Below are 20,283 nucleotides of genomic sequence, written 5' to 3'. Positions count from 1 at the left end.
GTTATAGACCATCACCACAAATTAGCCAAATTTTGGTAATACTTATGGTTGGTCGAATTCTCAGCATGAACCAACCAAGCTGTGGTATGAATGAATAAGCTATCATAAAGATAAGCTATAAGATCGAAGTTCATCTTTGAACAAAAGGTATAGGACCACATTATGCGTCCATATGCGACCCAACGGGTCCGACCATCATATATGAAGATAATGCAGCTTGCATTGCTCAACTCAAAGACGGGTATATCAAAGGTGACCGAACCAAACATATTATACCCAAGTTCTTCTTTACTCATGAGTTGCAGAAAGCTGGAGAGGTCAACGTCCTTCAGATCCGGTCTAGTGAAAACTCAGCCAACCTCTTCACCAAATCATTGCCCTCTTGCATATTCAGGAAGTTCACGCAACAAGATTGGCACGCGTAGACTCAAGGACCTTCAGTGATGTCCAAATCAGGGGGAGTAATGTGTGTTGTACTCTTTTTCCTTTCTCTGGTTTCCCTTTTTACCACATTGGGTTTTGGGTTTTCCGGGAGAGGTTTTAATGAGGCAACATTAACATGTTACAAACCCTATATGGTTATGGCATCCAAGGGGGAGTGTTATGAATCATGAAGTGGATGGTTTATAACCTAGACCATACAAGTTGAAGACTAGAGTCCATTGGGGGTTTACATCCAACCACATGGAAGACCCATTCAACCTTAGTCTTTATGAGTTTGACCATGTCATTATATAGAGTATCTTTGTAATCAATTTTCCCTTTGACTCCACCTTGTATGAACCACTATATATAGTGGGGTAAGCAATAATAAATAGACAACACATTCTCACCAATCTTCTCTCAAATCTTAACAAAATTTTAGATATTTTACAAGTTTTCAGATCCATTTTGGGTATATTGAGTCTTTTCTGAATCCTAAATATTCGAAAATACCAAAAGATATACTCGAATATCCTAATTAAAGTTTGCATGTAATATTATATACTTTCGGAGCTTTTTGATTTTGAGAGCCATAGTTCGATGAAAGGAGCAATATAGTTTTGATATATTAGGATATGTCATGTGATAGGTTTAGAGATGATATGTTTTAGTATATTGGATTTGTATATATAACTCTTTAGTGTACGTCCAAAAAGATGATTTATAAACTTGGTCCACCGAAGTTTGTCGAATAATAATTAAAAGCTAAGTTAGTTGAGTACTAACTAAAAGCTGTTAGGATTAATTAAAGGCATTGAATTGAATTTTATATAGTTACATAAATATAAAATAAGACCAAAAAAATAATTAGTTAATAAAATAGTGCAATAAGTAGATTTTTGGGAATCCATTTTAATAGTATAGATATTAGCAAACTATGTAAATATTGAAGGGAATACTTCTAATTTGCAAAGTGAGCTTAGAAGAAAAATATGCAAATTGTGAGCTAGATTTGCTTTAAATCCACATGACAACCCTGCAATACAGTTTGGGAATGTGTTTTCTTTCTTCTAAATTACATGTTCTTTTGTATGGCTTCTATACGCATAGGAGTTCAAGAGAGTAGTTTGACCTCCACGGCGCCTACTAACGGTATTAAATGCTCTTCGACCTTTTTGAGTTGGCTTCATATCTCTTCCTCCTCCATATCCCCACTTGTGTACGTGAGAAATGAGCTGTGGAAATTTATTATGTAACCGGAAGAGCAGCATAAGCAGTTGTAGTATTAGTGGTGATAGCCATTGCAACCTCTTTGGAGACTGGGTTATTTGAGATAATATTTGACATTGCCAACATTCTGTAATAGTAGAATCTGTAACATGTAGTTGAAGCAGCAGAGATCGTTGTTTGTGGAACATCCAAATGAGGCAACATCAATAGTTGTTTCAAGATCAGCCAACAGATCAACAACAGTGTCTCGTGTGGTTAAAGTGGGATAAAACCATAGCTGCAGTTGCATTTGACAGTGACAAAGCCAGAGGCAGGGACATTAACAGACACGGGGATAGCCATTGTGCCAAAATCTTTGATTATGTGAAGCTTGAGACAAATCATTAACATGTTGCTGAAGACATCTTGATTCTTTGTGATCTAGATGTCCACATCTATCACATTACATTTTGTGGGAAGGCAAGAATACTCCACATTAATCATGGATTATTTACCCTTATTATCATCTAAAGCCTTCTTTTGATAGAAGGGTATCATCCAACTCAACCCCCATCAAGATTTTAGCCTCACCCATGAGAGTAGGATCAATTCAAAACTTACGTTGAATTCTAATAATGGTTGCTAGGAAAAAAGAGTAGCTGAACAATCATGTGAATATCTTATATCACCATTGTCAAGATTAGTAAAAAAGAATGACATTCTTCACGATCGCAACAAGAAAAACAAAAGGAGTTATTTTCAGTCAATCTACAAAGTATAAAGCAGAAGGTAGCATATTTCTGAAGACTGGAGTAGACAGACATACATCATCTTACTGGAGACAAAAAAAGATCCTTTATTGCGATACAGGTGGTATCAATCAAATGTGACAAACGCGAGAGGGAGAATATTTACCGCTGGTTAGGTCCGTGCCAAGAATGATTCATTTCAGCTTAAAAGTGAACTTGGAGCAGTGTTCCCTCTGTTGAAGCTGTTCAGAGCAGTATCGATCTCGCCAAAACACTTCCTAATGTCCGTACCAAGGATGATTCAACTTAAAAGTGAACTTGGATCGGTGTTCCTCTGTTGAAGCATTTCAGATAGAGCGGTATCGATCTGGGTAAACACTTCCTCCTTCGGACGGTTTCCTTTTATCTGGATGATAATAATAAACAAAGGTACCATTTTGCCTCATGAGACCCTCGTCGATGAAGAGAGAGAGCAAAAACAGAAATGGAAAGGGTGTGAATGAGATCTCATGCCTTTATAGTTATACCGTCGTACATAGAAAGCACATCGCTCACATTTTGGTTATGAGTCTTCAGCCGCAGTTTTACCTAACATCGAAAGAAAACAAATAATCAGAGAATGAATTGGACAAAGAGTGATGATTTGAGAAGTAATGATTGAATGGAAAACTTTCGAAGCTGTTCAGAGCAGTATCGATCTCGCCAAAACACTTCCTAATGTCCGTACCAAGGATGATTCAACTTAAAAGTGAACTTGGATCGGTGTTCCTCTGTTGAAGCATTTCAGATAGAGCGGTATCGATCTGGGTAAACACTTCCTCCTTCGGACGGTTTCCTTTTATCTGGATGATAATAATAAACAAAGGTACCATTTTGCCTCATGAGACCCTCGTCGATGAAGAGAGAGAGCAAAAACAGAAATGGAAAGGGTGTGAATGAGATCTCATGCCTTTATAGTTATACCGTCGTACATAGAAAGCACATCGCTCACATTTTGGTTATGAGTCTTCAGCCGCAGCTTTGCCTACAGCAAATGAAACAAAAAGATTACAGAGACATAAATGGAGTAACCGAGAGTTTCATATGGGCTTGCCTTCTCTTCGGTATCATCAAAACGTTGGGTGAGTCTAGCAGCGATCTCTTCTGTCTCTGGAGGAGAATACTTCAAGTGGTAGATCTTTCCTGTGACAGGATCCAGTCTACGCCCAACAACTCTTTCAACTAGAATATCTTCAGGAACCTGTCCCACATAGCAGGCGTAAATCAAATTATCCCATCTCCATTCACTGGATAAAAGAATCAAAGCAATGTGATATAATCCAGTGAAACCATTTTTTTCACAAAACAAATATAGCTGCTAATGGACCTAGTTAATTATCAGTAGCTATATTGCTTTGACATAACTCTAATCCAGCAAGTTGTAGAAGATGAGAGAAAAGGAAAAAAGTGCATACTTCGAGGACAATGAATAGATCAGGGTGGAATCCAAATCCCTTGAGAGCTGTAGCCTGCGATGAGCTCCTAGGATATCCATCCAAAAGCCATCCGTTTTGCTCAGCATCCGTCTGTGATAAACGATCTTTGACCATCATTACAACTATTTCATTAGGGACCAACTGTCCTTTCTCCATGTGTTCTTTTGCCAGTCGTCCATTCTCACTCCCAGAAGTGATCTCAGCTCTCAGCAAATCCCCAGCAGAGATATGCACCAGACCATACTGCAAAGAAAAGGTAGTAGTAGCTTATATTTAAAAAGAATCATCACGAAACAAAACAAAACAAACATGTAGGTAGGGAAACAGAAGCTAAATAGAATTTTCTCTACCTATCCAACAAGCTAAACTTGTAAAAAAACTAAAATCGAACATAGGATTATGAGTTAAACTATTCTCAATGATGATGATGAAGAATACATTGATTTATATACAACAAGTCTATTAAACAAGAAAATCAACAGTTCTCACTATACAAAAGTGATTCTAAAACCATATAGTAAGAGCTTGCAGTTAAACTAAACAAGTGATGCAATGCAATACTAAATGGTGTTACAGCCAAGAACAATCAGACTATACTTGATAAAAATAATTGGAATCAGTGAGATTGTATTAACCCATTTGAATAAAGTAAAAGGTAAAGAGGGAAGAAGCTTACTTTCTGAGTGATGAGCTCGCATTGTGTACCTTTACCCGAAGCAGGAGCTCCTGATATCATTATTTTCAGAGGCGGCGGCTCCGTTTTTTCAGCCGCCACAACGACCTGAAGAAGATGAAATCCAAAAATTAACATCCCGCATTCAAAATTTGAAGTTTCCAAAAAATAGGATTACCTGAAATCTGGGGGCGGTGATCGACGGAGATCGTCGTCGGAGGAATTTGGTTGATTCCCGGAAAAGAGAATCTCCGGAAAAGGAGAGGGATGGAGAGGCACGTGGCGAGCACAGAGTCACGTGCGGAGAAATATAGTTCACACACCCCGCCATGCTCTCTCTCTCTCTCTCTCTCTCTCTCGCTAGCCTTTGGGAAAGAAGTAGAGCTTGTACTTGTGAATCAAACCGTAAAACTGAATCCGGTTAAGCCAATTCGTCAATACCAAACCGATAATCAATTTGTAAACCGAACCATACCATGGTTTGTAGTTTGAATTAGAATTCTCTGGCGTTTTCATCGTCATCATCACTCTTTCTCTTTTTTTTTTTTTTCTTTCTCTCTCTCCGATTCTCTCCCCAGTTTTCTTGCAGATGCATTACACCATGAACGGTGATTCCGAGGCGGAGATGATGGATACGGACTCGAGTAAGACTTTCGTTCTTGACAAGCCCACCACCCCCAGGGATGATTTCCTCGCCGCCGCTCGGAGGCTCGTCGATCAAGGCGAGCCATCTCAAGCTCTCCAAGCGGTACTCTGCGTTTCCCTTTTTCAATTTAAACATTTCTTCTTCGGATGTGTTGACAGTTTGGAATATAGGAGAAGTTGTTTCGATGCTTAAAGCTTTGGGCTTTGATTAGGGTTACTCTGCTCAAGATCGAATTTTTATTGCGAATTAGCTGATATATAGTTAGTTATCCCAATGGTATATAGTGTTGTAAACCGTTAGAAGAAGGAACGTTTCTTGATGAATCTCAAAGACATATTTGTTTCCTAGCTGCTTGCTTATAACTATTGATTGTATAAGTTCGTATATGTTTCTTAATTTTAACCCATTGGATTATTCAATACTTGCACCGCCCCCACAGATCACAGCTGCATTGCCTTCATTCATCTCTTCTATGGTGAAGAAGTAGCTTTACCGGTTTGAATCCTATCACTTCGCCTTCCTCCGTTGGCTATCATATTAACAAGTGTTAGAATTGTATAACAACAATCTCTTCTTTATTATAGGATTGTGTGACTAGGCAGTGGACACTTTTGTTTTGGACGCATGTATAAGTCGAGTAATTACATTGCTAGATATGGTTATGCGGTTCTGTTTTTATCTTCTTCTAGACTATCAGAATGGTAAAGTTTAATCCTTTCCTTGTTGAATTAGGGTTGGTTTTGAGTTGAATATCATGATTTGATACACTCTAGTCGTGAGACCTATACATAATGGCAAGATCGTTGACCTTCTTTGCTTTATATGTTCCCTTTCCTGAGCTAGTCTACCTTGTTCTAAACAGGTAGTGATGGCAATGAGAACCCAAGGAGGAGATGAGGCGGTCCTTCATATACTCAACCGTACCCGTGAACTTTACAAGCGCCGAATCCAAGAAACAGCTAGTATAGATCAGCTGGCTTCTATATTTGCTGAGTGCGCCATTACAGAAGCACAGCCGCTTGGACACGAGCCAACATCAACGGACTTATTTGGCACCAAAGAAAGAGTTACAACAGATGCTCGTGGCATATCTATTCTGGAAAAGAGCGGGAGGTCGCAGATCATGCTTGATGCCTTTGCTGACGGAAGCAGCTTTATCTGTTTGCAATGCGGTGGTCTGGTGAGCACCCATAGGAGAGATGAACACTATGCGTACTGGTGTAGCAATATGTGAAACACACGGATGCTCTTTTTTTGTTGGGCATGACATGAGAAGCTAATGGTATCTTGCTTCTTGCTTGTAATATCTGGGTGTTAATTGTTGTTGTTGTTGATCTTTGAAGGCAATGGGAGATGTATAACACTTACAGAATCTGTCTCACACATTAGCATCCTAGACTTGTAATGTTTCTGATGCTTATCAATAAAAGCTTCAAGAAAAGACATTGAATGATATCTCTCTGAGTCTTTGGTTCTGCTCTCTCGTTTCACATCTCAAATCTTATGATACGATTTGCTAAAACTTTTTGAACAAAAACAAAACTGAACACTAAATAGATATTTTATCATTTACAACAAAACCAGATGATGTTTTATTTCCTTCATGAGCTCCTTTAGTGGATGTATAAGATGTCAATTCTATCAACATGAAAAAAAGAACAATCTGACTCCTAATAAGCCTTAAGCTATCTGTTACCTACAGCAGCATCTGCCCGCTCGTCCTGGTGGTTCAATATCACGCAACGTTGAGAGTTTTACTCCCAAAGTGAAACATAGCAGTAACTTGATCACATGATCTTCTTAGGCAGAGCCTTATGTCGAGATTTAGCCTTGAGAAGTGTTTCGTCACTGTGCCTAATCCACTCGGAGAGCCTCCATGGCTTTTGCCACTTCCATTTGAATTGGACAATCCACTGGTGATGACTTCTCTTCCACCTCCAAAGCTTCCCACTCTGTTGTCCAATGGCGGATAGTTTCCTCATCGATACTTGTCCCATTGGTACCATCTTCACCAAACAAAAAGTACATAACACTCTTAGATACTAAATACTAATAGAGAAGCCTGTAATTTCATTGCTCCATCATAAGAATAAAATGAACTAAACCTTCTTGTTTGTATTAATAAATGCAGCTGAGTCTTTCACTTTGCCGTTAGCAATCCCCGGAGTGAATTTGAGCTGTTTCTGTGCTGGCACAGTCATTGGAGAAGGTGTGGTCATGTCCTCAGCTAAATGCTTCACTGAACTCGGTGGGGTTCCCTATTACCAACATTTTACATTTCATGTGTTATTTCTCTAAGCAACACTAAACTAAGAATATGGATAAGACAGGAGAGGTGGTATAGTCTTACAAGTGGAGATGAAGCTAAGGAAGTTGCATGTGCTTGCTCCCTTAACTTAACCTCCTTTTCAGCTTCTTTCCTTCTCAGCTCACTCTGCCTCAGAAGGCCAACAATTTCTTTAAACTGATCTTTCATTTCTTTTATTTCCACATCTTTCTCCCACAACTGGCACCTGCATGATGGATAAAGAATGAGAAAAGACATGAGTATCTTGACTTGGAGATTAGTTTTCATCAAGGTAGGACGTGTGAGGTACAGTACCTTGTTTCCGCAAGAGAGTTGAACATGTACTGAAGCAAGTTCTTTGCCTCTCCCATTGACCTTAGCTGGTTCCAACGGCCACGGCTTGTAAAGGCACGCTCACGTTCTTCCGCCTCAGAAAGCTGTGACGCCATTGCCACTAGAGAGTTGGAAGATATCTCTAGCATGTTCTCAAGCGAAGATATTCTCGCCGTCCTTGCATTAGGTGACAACGATGATGCCCTGAAAACAAAAAACTTGTAAGCAAAATTAGAAATCAAATGAAAATTCATGTGAGAAAAGAAAAGTAACCTAGCAAAGCCATTTTTTCCTCTTGGAGGACTTAACCCTTTCACTGCAAACTCATCAACTTGTCTTAACACAGCCAACTCTTCCGCTAGAGCAGCTCGTCTGAAATTATTATTATTACCACATGCATAATCAGTAAGTCAACGGTCTTAAATTATTGCAGAAGGTCAAATGCATTAGGGGGACATACACATGGCTTTGTTTCTCGTACTCGTGACGTACTTCATGCACATTCACCATGACTTCCAGCTCATGATCTAGCCACCGCTGCAACGACTTCTCGTTGGTCTAAAAGAGTGATGAACTGAATTAGATTTCTAAAGAATCACAATGATAAAGAAAGAAGGGACTATATGGGTCAAGCCGCACCTGACCATTTGTTGCAAAGCCATTTGTACCACCTGCATAATTAGTGTTTTACTTTAGAATCTCAAAAGCACAAACAAAAACTACTTTTTTACTTAGAATCTCAGCCAGCTAATTACACAGTGACATGGTTCCATTAACTATCAAAATCATTTGAAGTGTTGAGTTATTAACCACACCTGAGTGTTCACGAGGAGAAGACTTCCTAGCTTCCAACAACTCTTTTAACCTCTTGGTAGCCATTGCAGCCTCTTCTGTCTTCCTCTGTAGAACCTGAGAGTGCATTTTTTTTTTTCCTTAGCTTCACATCTGAATTTTCTTTTTTAAGTTTTTTTTTTAAATATCTTTCAGAGACCATGGAATATAACTCTCAAGGTAAATTATCTTGCGCATACCATTTTCTGGCGCTGATTTAAAGCTTGCAGCTTATGCCTTTCATACTCGCTCTTTCTCCCTTCTTTCCGTAACTGTGTTGGCCAGTGAAACATTTAAATATAAAAGTACAGTTATGAGTCAAAGATCATTTGATAGAACAATCCTTGTGGAAGAAATGTTCAAAGGAATTAAGTAAGGCAAAGGTACCTGCAAAAGTTCCTTCTCCCGAGAGGCTTTCCACTGTCGAAACTGTTCTGCTTCTTGTTTCATTCTGTGCTGCAGCTGGACCTATAAAACCCAAGGAAGATAATCAAACCAAATGCATTTTCAATGAAAACATGTGGCATGAGTATACCTTTTGGGCCTTGATGGACTGGATTTCGTCTTGTAACCTCTTAGCCGCGTCGTCACTCTTTTGCTTCTGCTTCAGTAGCTGAACCTGGCTCTCTTGCTTTTTCTTAAGGTCTTGAATCTGTGCTTCAAGCGATTTAAGATTCTGAGCATGCACATCTTGCAGCTTCTGTGCTTGGCCATCAGAAGAAGCAAGGTTCTCAATTTCAGCTAACAAACGGTTTCTCTCTTCCTGAAAAGAAAGACAAAAACAACAGTTCAACAATTCTCTTTTCATGAAACTTTCAAGATAGAAAAGAAAACATGAGCATCAAGATAGAAAAGAAAACATGAGCACCATATGCACACTTTATTCTACCTGAACAGATCTCTTTTCATCCTCCACCTCTGCAATTTTCTTTCCAAAATGTTGCTTTAGCGCAGCCGGATCATCAAAAAGCTTCATTTCAGACTGTTTTCATACATAGATTATGTAGTTATGGACAAGAACAAAACTCAAACCCTCTTGGAAAATTAAAATAACAAGTAAAAGGAGACCTCTTTTTCCTCTAGACGGCGGTTCAGTTCATGCAACTCTTTGTCCATACTATTCTGCAAGAGCTTGTGCTCCCACTCCTTTGCCTCTTCGTCTACTTCCCTTGAATCACCTGTAGTGGCTTCAACCATGGGATAATTAGACGACTCTATACTGTGCAAGCTCCTTTTCAGCCCATCTGGTCTAACCGAACCGACGATTTCATCCTGTCACCAAAGTAGTTCAACATTTCATAACAATAAACAGACATGGTATCTACATATATGTTAGACAATGTATCAGTTTAGAAACTACTACAGCTTGTATGTCTTTAAAGTCTTTGTCAGTAGGCTCCTCTACACCACCACATCTACTTCTGTACTCATGAAGCTCCCGGCAAAGGTCTTCATTAGCAGTTTCGAGGGAAGCAATCCTTTCCTTAAGAACCTACATCATCATCACACACACTCTTAACCTCTATATACTTGAACTCCTAAGTAAACACCATACACTAAAGGTCAAACATACCTGAAGCTCTGCACATGAGGATCCTCCATTACGTAAGGAGAGCTCTGCCTGTAAGTATTCGAGCTGTTGACGCATTTTTAGCATCTCACTGGACACAGGATCTCTATTAACCTGTTTTTTAAAAAAATATCAAGAAAAAATTAGAGTAATCTAATTTAAGTCAATAGTTAGTCTCATTGATTGACAATGTGACATAACGGAATAGCTTACAACAGGTTTGTTCCGGATGTTTCGAGCACGGTTTGCATATTTAAGAGTGTTAAGTGTTTCCTCCGCATTAATATCTGCAGGACTGATGCAAGCTGTAACCCAAATAGCCAGCATTAGAGCTATGGAACAAGCATTAACCAAACTATAAAGGGCTTAAAAGCAGAATCATTGAAGGTTACCTATCATTACAGTTCTGCTGTTGCCCCCAAGTGAATCCTATAAAGTGAGGTTTTGAGAAAAGAGCAAACACAGAGAGCAATGTGATATTTTGAAAAAACAAATAATACCTGCAAAAGCCGTGTAAGTTTACTGTCTCTGTAAGGAACATGGGCACCATCTTTACGCTTTTTCTCATCTCCGAGAGCACTGATGACATTACCAAGCGCAAGGAGGCCTTTGTTTATGTGTACTCCTGGTGAAAAAAGAATCAAACTTCCATTACAGCACATCGATCAAAAAGACTCTTTTATTACTGGCCTTAAGACAAAATGCAACAAAAGAAACACTAACCTTCTTTAAATCTCATACCGTCAGAGCCAGTTCGTTTGGCACGTTCCGAACCAGCAAGGTCTACAAGGTGCAACTTCGCACACAGATACTCTTCTTTCAAGCTACCGTTTTCAGAAGAATCTGTATTATTATTAATCTTGCGCATTTGCTCCACGGAGATAGTGAAAATGGCATGTGAACGACTGCATAAACGATACAAGAAAATGTAAAAAAAGAAAAATCAGACTTGTAATGATTGATTTGCACATATATAACAACAAACACAAGGTTATTATAAGTCACCTTGACTGATTGTTCATGTTGGTACTACCAGTAGCTCTGCTGACCGAGCCTTGATCGAGACAAGCAGCCATCTCTTTGAGAGTAGTGACGCTTACTTCCGTGGATCCAGCTAATGTGATAACACCGTTGGATGATTCTCTGATCTGTATCGGTGGCTTCCCAGGGACATGTGCTACCTTAGTGTCTGACTTGTTACTAGTGGAAGGATCCAGCAAATCTTGCACCTCTTCTTTATGAATCTATCAAATTAAAATAAAATAAAACACATTAAACGGAAACACTCAAACAAAGAAACCACCGTGCTTGTCTAAAACCAACCTCGATGAAAGAAACGTGTATCTGAAACTCGATATGATCCTTGAGAGTCTCAATCTTGGTGAAAAGAGCGTTCATGACTTGAGGTACGATCCCTGTTTGGCTGCTGTTGTCTCCGCAGCCTGTGCCCATTGTGTATGTTTTACCGGAACCAGTCTGGCCATAAGCAAGAACCGTGGCGTTGTAGCCTTGGAATAAGCCGTCAACGAGCGGTGCAGCACATTCTTGATACATTTCGGTAGATGGAGAGCCAGTGCTTCCGTATACATGGTCGAACGTAAAAGAATGTGATCCAATTTGTACCTGCACCAAAAAAAATATGTTTGATCATAATTACATTCAAAGCCAATGTTTGATCATAATTGCATTCAAAGCCATGTACTTTTTGATTATATCTCAAAAACCCAGCAAGTAAATTGCTTAATTGTTTGGATTTGAGTCATTTGACCATTCATATTCATATATTCAATGACAGCAAAAACCATAAAGACTTGATCTTTTGTGTCGGAAGAGTCTCAGTCTTGAGAATTATCAACAAAAGAAATTGATCTTGTGACTAAAACTAATTAAGATGTAATAATTGTAATATTTATCCTAAAAGAAACAGAACTGACCAAGTCAAACATGCATAAGAAAGAGAAAGAACCTTCACTGATTCTAAACTTCCTTAAGATCTAGATCTCAGGGAGGGACACAGTTCCGATGAAAAAGCTAATAACTTTAGAAAATAATTTTATAAAAGGAAAGAGACTTTTTTTTTTTGAAGAAAAGATTAAGAACAGAGACAAAAAGCTGTGACATTGTCCGAAGCTGGACACAATAAAAAGTAACAGCACCTGAGGTTTACCGGAAACGACAGTGACACAATCTTTACAACCTTGAAGCCGTTCGTCGCCGATGAGCGGTCTGATGTGGACAGCAACTTTAACAGAGCAATCATCTGATTCCATTTGATGAAAGAGTGATCTGAAAATCGACAGAGAATGTGTGTGTGAAGCAGAGAGAAGAAGAAGGAAGAAGAGAGGTGAGAGTTTGCAGCAGACAAATGTTAGTTTGATGATGTGCGTTTGGAGAGAGAGAGAGAGGGAGAGAGAGAGAGTTAAGGGTAGAAATGGAATTTAGAAAGATTGAAAAAGAATTGGCGAGAGGAGTGCTTAACTGCAACGACAATAACCTTTTTAACTTCCCTTAGGCTTCACTCCTTTGCTTACTATCTCTCTCGAGACCAAAACGGTCCGACGTGACTTTACTTTCACTTTTTCCCGTTTTAACCCCTCTCCAATGTCTTTATTTCTTTCTGTAGAGGAGAGAATGAGTTTTCTGACAAAAAGTGGTGGAGGAATGAGATCAGAATGGTTTACTTTATTGCATGTGCCAATAGCTTAGCTCTTTATTAAGTGGGTTGTCTATTATTTACATACCAAATTATTCTAGCCATTTATGTCACAATATCTTTAGGTTTTGCCCAGGTATTTTCCTGCACCATATGTAAAGAATTTTTTAAATCTAATGTATATTTAAAAATAAATTTATTAAATATTAAATATTTTATTATTTTCTTACTAATATTTAATATAGATTTGATATATATTAAATCAATTTGCATAAAACTAATAAAAATTGTATAATTATAAAAAATTTAGCCTAAACAATATTTATAAAATTTGTAGATATATAAGAAACTAATGATTTTATGGTTAGATATTTAATTTTTTTTTTAAATTGTAGAAATTTTTGAAAGTTTTAGTAATACAAATTGTATAATTATACAAAAATAATAACATTTCAAAATTTGAAATGTTATATATGAATATATTTATTTATAGATGATGTATGAGCTATTACCATATTTTAAAAAAGTTTACCAAAAAGAAATATCAATATTAAATGTAATATATGAATTATTACCATATTTTAATAAGTTTGCCAAAAATATAAATCAACATTAAATGAAATTATTCATGTCATATTTTTCCGAAAGCCATGTCATCAATTTCAGTAGCTATGTCATATTTGTTTTGTGAAATTGATTGTAGAGAGGACATGTCGCAAATTCACTTCGGAAATATAGTCTAGGGGAAAAGATCGTGCAATAGCTAGTAAAGATCATGTAGAAATGTATAATAAGAGTATTAACATAACTTTGATAAAAAAAAAGAGTATTAACATAACTATCTGAAAAGTTAGATAATACCAGTGGCTGAGCTATGATTTTTTTAGTGAGGGCCCTTTCATTGATTACAAAATATAAAAAAAAAATTTAGATCTTAATGCACTTTAATAATTTATTATATTTAAGATATCCATAAATCGTTTTGATTATATTATCTGTTTATGTATTTTCATAGTACGAAAAAAACACATGCATACTCTTTAATAGTAGGGTGTATGGATATAACTACCTATGCGTACAATTGTACATACTCATAGTGATTTATTACATGAGCTTTATGGTTTGGAGTTAGATTTTTTTTTCCGGCATATAAGAAAGGCCAATGGTTGCTCAAAAAAAAAAAAAATAGGCCAATGTCCAATGATGTTCTTACCTAAACTCCAACTACATTCATCTTATTTTCTTTGTTGTAAGTATTGAGTTTGAAGTGAAAATGTTTCTAGAATTGGTGTAAAAGTCAAAACCTCTCTGACACTCTTCCCAATGAAGTCCGTTTGGAAGCTCCCAAGCCGTGCTTCCGCCCCGAGCCCTCCGTCGTCTGCCGTCGGTGAACTCCCTCCGCCTTCCCCGATCCCTCCTGACCCTCCAGACCCGTCTTCTCCCCTTTCACCACAACAATTCCCTCCATTATCCTCTTCCTCTCACCCTTCTAAAACTAGATCTACTATTGTTCCTGAACCTCTGAAACATGAGACTAAGGTCCCTGCCTCTACTGCCCCAGCTATGGATCGGCTTACTTCTGGCTTAGAAGAGTCTGATGTCCACATGGAGAATCAAACCCTTTCTCCTTCCACTGTTCCTGAAAATGGATCTCACAAAGACACTGCTCTCTTCTCGGTCTATGCTCCTGCGACAGTAGAAGAGACTCAAACTCCAATTATGTTCACAACCATTGCACCCAAAACAAACCTCTCCTGTCATTACTAACAAAGCCTCATCCTCCACCTTGTTTCCCCCGACCCAAAACCATAGTTACGAAACCCCTACTCCCCTAGTTCCTCCCATTCTCACATCACCCCCCCTCAATCACCAGAAACCTTTACAGAAAACCCTTGTTGAAAGATTGAGAATTCTGGAAGACAAGTCTCTAAAAAGACTTGCCCCTTCTACAGTTTCTGAAACAGGTCGTCCGAGAGTTCTCATACCTGACTCTGTCTTTGAGAAAGGCGCTGAGATCCACAGAGATTTCATTATCTGTTACTTCAATGGCAAGGCCCCTCCGTACAACCAGATCCAAAGTGTTTTTAACCATATGTGGGGTAAAGGTAAACAACTAGAGATCCACAACAATCCGCGTAACAGATCAACCCTAGTAAGGATCAGAAGTGAGTACCTCCGACAAAAAATTCTGGACAAATGTATTTGGTATGTTGGGGACTCGATGTTCCATACTGCTCAATGGTCCTCGGAACATTCGATGTCAACGCCTCCACTCAAAGCAATCAAGATTTGGGCTCACTTAACAGGAGTTCCACTGGACTTGAGGCACCAACAAGGTCTTAGCTTAGTTGCTGGACTAGTGGGTGAACCAAAAGAAACAGATGATTTCACGAGAAACTTGGTGAGTCTTACCTTGTCACATGTAAAGGTAGAAGTTGACCTCACGCAGCCCCTCCCTTCTGTGGTAGAGTTTGAAAGACAAAGTGGTGAAGTAGTGGAAGTTCTGGTCCATTATCCTTGGACACCACCGACGTGCTCGCATTGCCATGAACTAGGACATATAGTCCGTAACTGTCTCCAGCTCCCCACAGACTATTCTCCCCCAAATCCTTCCCCTGTTGCTAAAAAACCTTCCTCAAAAAACAAAACCTCAAACCCTTTCCATAACACACCAGCTCCAAAAGCCCCCAAACCAAAATCCCCTTCTGCTAGAACCCCAAGCCATCAGAAACAGATTTCAGACGCTTACCTCACGCCTTCTAAACCTTTTCCCTCCAAAAACCTGCAGAAAATTTATGTAAAAAAGAAGTCAGAACTGTCAAACTCGTTTCAAGCCTTAACTGACTCATCTAATCCTTTGTCAAAGAATCCTATCCCTTCTACCCCTTTACCTCCACCTGTCACTAACCAAGACCAAATGTTAATTGACCCCCAACCAAAAGGTCCAATCTCAACTAGCTCACATGTCTCTCCTGATCCCCCTCCTAGACCATCTCTAAAGCGATCCAGATCATCCCCAACTTTCACACCCTCCCTGACCACAAACCCAAACCCCTTTACCCAAAAAAAACACTGACCCTGTTTTATCTCTCTCTTTCCTATCTCAACCAGACTCTCAAAACTTCTTGGGATTAACCTATTCTGCCCAACACCTCCCCTCTACTTCTAACTCTACTCTTTTGTTACCTGATCCCCGGTTATCCAATGGGGATCCTCTTTTACCTCCCCAATGAGTGTAAAATCCTTTGTTTGGAACATCCGAGGTCTAAATAACCCGGATAAACATCGGACTTTTGTAAACTGGCTTTTATTTCATAAACCTATTTTCGGTGCTATTCTAGAATCTCATGTAAAGGAACTCGCTATGTTGCCATTGATGACCAAGCTATGCCCAACCTGGAACTTTCAATCCAACCACCAATCTGATGAGGATGGAAGGATTATACTACTCTGGAAACATCCCATTAAACTCCGTGTTCTCCACCAGAGTAGTCAAAGCATCACGAGCATCATAGAATTACCAAATTCTGAGCCACTCTACTACTCGGCTGTGTACGCATCAAACCAGTCTGCTGACCGTTCAGATCTCTGGGCTGAACTGTTGTATCTCCATGACACTTATGATCTACAACATAATCGCTGGGTTGTTGGTGGGGATTTCAACCAAATCATTATGCCAACAGAGCACTCTTCACACTCTGTGGATGCCCAAGACACTCAAATGTACCAACTCCAAGACTGTTTGCTGTAGAATGGTCTTTTCGATCTGAGATATAATGGTCATGGCCATACGTGGACAAATAACCGGCCAGACATGCCAATAGCAAAAAAGCTAGACAGGCTGCTTGTTAACTGCAACACAATCTCAGCCTACCCTCATGCCGTAGCTACTTTCCTACCTCCGTCTATCTCTGACCATGCACCCTGCCTCCTAGACCTAGCCGTTCAACTACCTAAAGCAGGAAGCGAGCCTTTCAAATTCCAAAATTATCTAACCAAACACCCGGAGTTCACCTTGGTTGTTCTCGACGCATGGTCTCGGGCCGGAAGCAACTGCTGGACTCTCACTCAACTTTGTTGGAAGCTCAAACTCATCAAAAAAGATTTGAAAATCATAAACAGAGATAACTTTTCAAAAATTCAAGAGAGAGTTAAAGAATCTTACAATTTGTTGCAAACTGCGCAGGTACAAGCCCTTCAAAACCCAACGCCACAACTGTTTCAGGAGGAGAGAGACTTACACGATCGATGGATCTTCCTGAGGCAAATTGAAGAATGTTTCTTCAGACAAAAATCAAGAATAAACTGGCTAGCTGAGGGAGACCTAAATACCACTTACTTCCATCGAATGTGTCAGGTCCGTGCAAGCTACAATGCGATCCGTCTCTTCATCACAGATGCAGGAATTCTGATCACCGATCCTATCGAGATGAGTCAACTGGCCATCATGCATTTCCAGTCAGTCCTAGGACCTCAGAACAATATATCGCCGCAAATCAACACTCCCCCTTCCTGGTTTGCTCACCTAACGGATTTCAGAGTCTCTCTACTGCAAGCAGAACAGATGTTAATCATTCCGTCACCTTCAGAGATAAAAAACCAGTTTTTTAAACTCAATCCTAACAAGGCACCAGGCCCGGATGGACTTACCTCTGGATTCTTCAAAGCAAGCTGGGACATTCTAGGGGAAGAGGTCGTTGCATCATTTCAACATTTCTTTGCAGCCTCTTTTCTACCTGCAGCGGAAAATGCAACTATCCTCTCTCTTGTTCCGAAGTCTCCAGGAGCGAGCAACATCACAGAATACCGGCCAATTTCCTGCTTGAATACGGTCTATAAGGTTATCTCAAGGCTACTAGTGGCTCGACTCAAACCGATCCTACCTAATCTAATCCTTCCTAGTCAAACTGCTTTTGTGAAGGACAGATTACTTGTAGAGAATACTACTCTAGCTAGTGAATTGGTCAACGGGTATCACAAGAATAAAGGAGAAAAGAGAACTACCATTAAAGTGGATATCGCTAAGGCGTTTGACACTCTCTCTTGGGATTTCCTCCTGTCCTGTCTCCAAGGGCTTCAACTGCCACCAAAGTTCATCTCCTGGATCAAAGCCTGCATCTGCACAACCAGTTTCATGGTGGGTTATAATGGTATGGTTAATGGTTATTTTAAGGGAAAGCGAGGGCTCAGACAAGGCGATCCGCTATCTCCTTACCTCTTTGTCATGGCAATGAACTGTCTATCGATGATGCTGAATCAAGCAGCTGCAAATGGAAGGATAAACTATCATGATAAATGTGATGCAATGAAACTTACCCATTTATCTTTTGCAGATAACTTACTGATATTCATTGATGGATCATTGAGGTCTGTCCAAAATGTCCTACAGGTACTAAAAGAGTTTGAGTTGAGATCGGGCCTTGCAGTCAGTTTCAAAAAGACTAGCTTCTATGCGTCGGGCCTAACAGAGCAAGAAATAAATACCATCCAGGCTTCGACAGGCATGGTGAATGGCTCGATTCCTTTCAGATATTTGGGAGTTCCGCTAAACTCCAAAAAGATCTCTTTGGCAAACTGCGAACAACTACTTCATCAAGTAAAAAACCGCCTCTCATCTTGGTCTGTAAAGACTCTCTCTTTTGCGGGACGCCTGCTTCTCATCAAAACTGTCATAGCCGGGATCACAACTTTCTGGTGTTCTGCCTTTATACTCCCTAAAGCCTGCATAAAAAAGATTAATTCAATGTGCAGTCTCTTCCTTTGGATAGGAAACTTAGAAGGCCACCATACCGCCAAGGTAGCGTGGGAGAAAGTCACACTCACCAAAGATCAGGGAGGGCTAGGCGTTAAGGACCTACTCATTTGGAACAAATCTTGCACTTTACGCCTCGTATGGATAATTTTCTTCCGAGAAGATTCGGTTTGGGCATCTTGGTTCAAGGAAGTGATCCTCAATGGCTCCTTGCACAACTACTGGTCGATAAAGCCTGCACAGAAGTACTCTTGGTTAGTTAACAAACTAATCAAGTTGAAGACAGTAATGTTTTCTTTGATCAAAATGAGACTCGGAAATGGACAGTCGGCTCGTTTTTGGCTGGATAACTGGGCCCCGGAAGGCTGTATCTCCTCACTGCAGGCTACCTCCAGCTCACGCATAGGTATCCCTCTGTATGCTACCATTTCTTCCCTTAACATAAATGGAAATTGGCAACTTCCTCCGGCACGATCAGAAGCGATGTTGGAGCTGTACACATTCATTACCACAATAGTCTTAACTGAGGAGCAAGATTATTATGAGTGGGAAATTCAAGGAAAGGTCAAAGCAAAGTTTAGTACAGGGGAGCTTTATACTTACTTGATTGGAGAAGTACAAGACCAAGACTGGGCACCCGTTATCTGGTTCTCACGCTCCATTCCAAGACACTCTTTCCACTCATGGCTGATGATCTTAAATAGATGTTCAACAAAAGATAGGATGCTTCAGTGGGGACTCCAAGTTGACTCGATTTGCCTCCTCTGTAATGCGCAGTCGGAATCAAGGAACCATCTCTATTTTGATTGCTGGTATAGTTTCGAACTTTGGGCATTGATAGCTCAGAGATGCAGGATCACTCCTAGGCGGGAATGGGATGAGACGGTCTTGCAGATGAAAGCCCTCCCGTCGAGAAAATCAGACCGCCTCTTGACTCTTCTCTCATGGCAGGCTGCTCTTTATTGGATTTGGAATGAGCGAAACTCTCGCATGCACACCAACGTTTTTTGATCGGTCGACGCAATCTTCACAATCATTGATCGCCAAATCAGAAACAAAACACAAAGCTTCAGGGTCTCAAATCCCAATCTCTCCTCTGCTATGTTCCAACGATGGATTGAATCTCCTGTTTCATCATCCTCACTGTGAAACATCGCTCCACCTTCCTCCTCTTTGCAAACTAATGACGGGAAATCTATTTTTCCCAGCATATTTCAATTTGGGCCCTAGGGCTTTCAAAAAAAAAAAAACAACACATGAGTTCCAATTTGTGATTTTATGTTTTATTTCTCTGTATGGGTTGTACTGGCATTTGCCTTTCAAAACACTAGCCCATTGGGTTTGTATCTTTTTTATTTTTCCTTAGTATTAATGAAAGCCAGTTTACAAAAAAAAAAAGATATATACGGGAGAGAACCAAATAGATCCCAGTCAGATTTATATATTTAAATATATTATATTTTTAGATTTAATATTTAAAAAATATTCAAAATATATAAGGTATCTTTAACTTGTTTAAAATACTTAAAACATAAATTAACTTTCAAAACACTAGCCCACACATGCATACATAATTTCTTCAAATACTTATTAATTTATGTTTTATTAGTTCAAAAATCGACATTTTATTTTTTCAAAAATTTTAAATCAAACATCAAATTACTTATATATAACAATTTTTT

At 39.4% G+C, this 20,283-nt stretch overlaps 3 protein-coding genes across 8 annotated transcripts; 1 reads left to right on the top strand and 2 right to left on the bottom strand.

Annotated features, from left to right (window-relative positions):
* Positions 1–2,299: 2,299 nt before the first annotated feature.
* Positions 2,300–4,903, bottom strand: LOC106305901 (adenylate kinase 2, chloroplastic). 3 transcript variants are annotated; one of them, XR_001263090.1, is made up of 7 exons: positions 4,708–4,903; positions 4,533–4,637; positions 3,836–4,099; positions 3,475–3,621; positions 2,895–2,969; positions 2,548–2,787; positions 2,300–2,467 (listed from the first exon to the last, which is right to left on the bottom strand). XR_001263090.1 is itself a non-coding variant. In XM_013742326.1 (6 exons), the coding sequence occupies exons 1-6, from the start codon at positions 4,858–4,860 to the stop codon at positions 2,683–2,685; spliced, it is 849 nt and encodes a 282-aa protein (XP_013597780.1). In that variant the 5' UTR covers positions 4,861–4,903; the 3' UTR covers positions 2,300–2,682. The 3 variants fall into 3 exon arrangements, 2 of the variants coding, with proteins under 2 accessions (XP_013597780.1, XP_013597781.1); XM_013742326.1 differs by having other exon boundaries at positions 2,300–2,787; XM_013742327.1 differs by lacking the exons at positions 2,300–2,467; positions 2,548–2,787; positions 2,895–2,969 and adding exons at positions 3,051–3,223; positions 3,331–3,405.
* Positions 4,904–5,035: 132 nt separating this feature from the next.
* On the top strand, positions 5,036–6,628 carry LOC106305902. The gene is made up of 2 exons (XM_013742328.1): positions 5,036–5,277; positions 6,038–6,628. The coding sequence occupies exons 1-2, from the start codon at positions 5,119–5,121 to the stop codon at positions 6,407–6,409; spliced, it is 531 nt and encodes a 176-aa protein (XP_013597782.1). The 5' UTR covers positions 5,036–5,118; the 3' UTR covers positions 6,410–6,628.
* A 90-nt stretch (positions 6,629–6,718) lies between these two features.
* LOC106305900 (kinesin-like protein FRA1) lies at positions 6,719–12,850 on the bottom strand. 4 transcript variants are annotated; one of them, XM_013742324.1, is made up of 23 exons: positions 12,676–12,850; positions 12,353–12,482; positions 11,520–11,819; positions 11,202–11,440; positions 10,920–11,101; positions 10,697–10,821; positions 10,589–10,625; positions 10,410–10,501; positions 10,200–10,310; positions 9,987–10,118; positions 9,695–9,898; positions 9,516–9,608; positions 9,162–9,389; positions 9,014–9,094; positions 8,827–8,898; positions 8,611–8,704; positions 8,435–8,466; positions 8,256–8,353; positions 8,069–8,167; positions 7,778–7,999; positions 7,526–7,688; positions 7,281–7,433; positions 6,963–7,181 (listed from the first exon to the last, which is right to left on the bottom strand). In XM_013742324.1, exons 2-23 carry the CDS (start codon positions 12,464–12,466, stop codon positions 6,963–6,965), a joined length of 3,090 nt encoding a protein of 1,029 aa, XP_013597778.1. In that variant the 5' UTR covers positions 12,467–12,482; positions 12,676–12,850. The 4 variants fall into 4 exon arrangements, with proteins under 4 accessions (XP_013597779.1, XP_013597775.1, XP_013597778.1 ...); XM_013742322.1 differs by having other exon boundaries at positions 12,691–12,850; XM_013742325.1 differs by lacking the exon at positions 12,676–12,850 and having other exon boundaries at positions 6,719–7,181; positions 9,990–10,118; positions 12,353–12,655.
* Between the last annotated feature and the right edge of the window lie 7,433 nt (positions 12,851–20,283).

Source organism: Brassica oleracea, chromosome C7 (genome assembly GCF_000695525.1).
Source record: "Brassica oleracea var. oleracea cultivar TO1000 chromosome C7, BOL, whole genome shotgun sequence".
Lineage (NCBI taxonomy): Eukaryota > Viridiplantae > Streptophyta > Magnoliopsida > Brassicales > Brassicaceae > Brassica > Brassica oleracea.
This window is presented reverse-complemented; position numbering and strand designations above follow the sequence as displayed.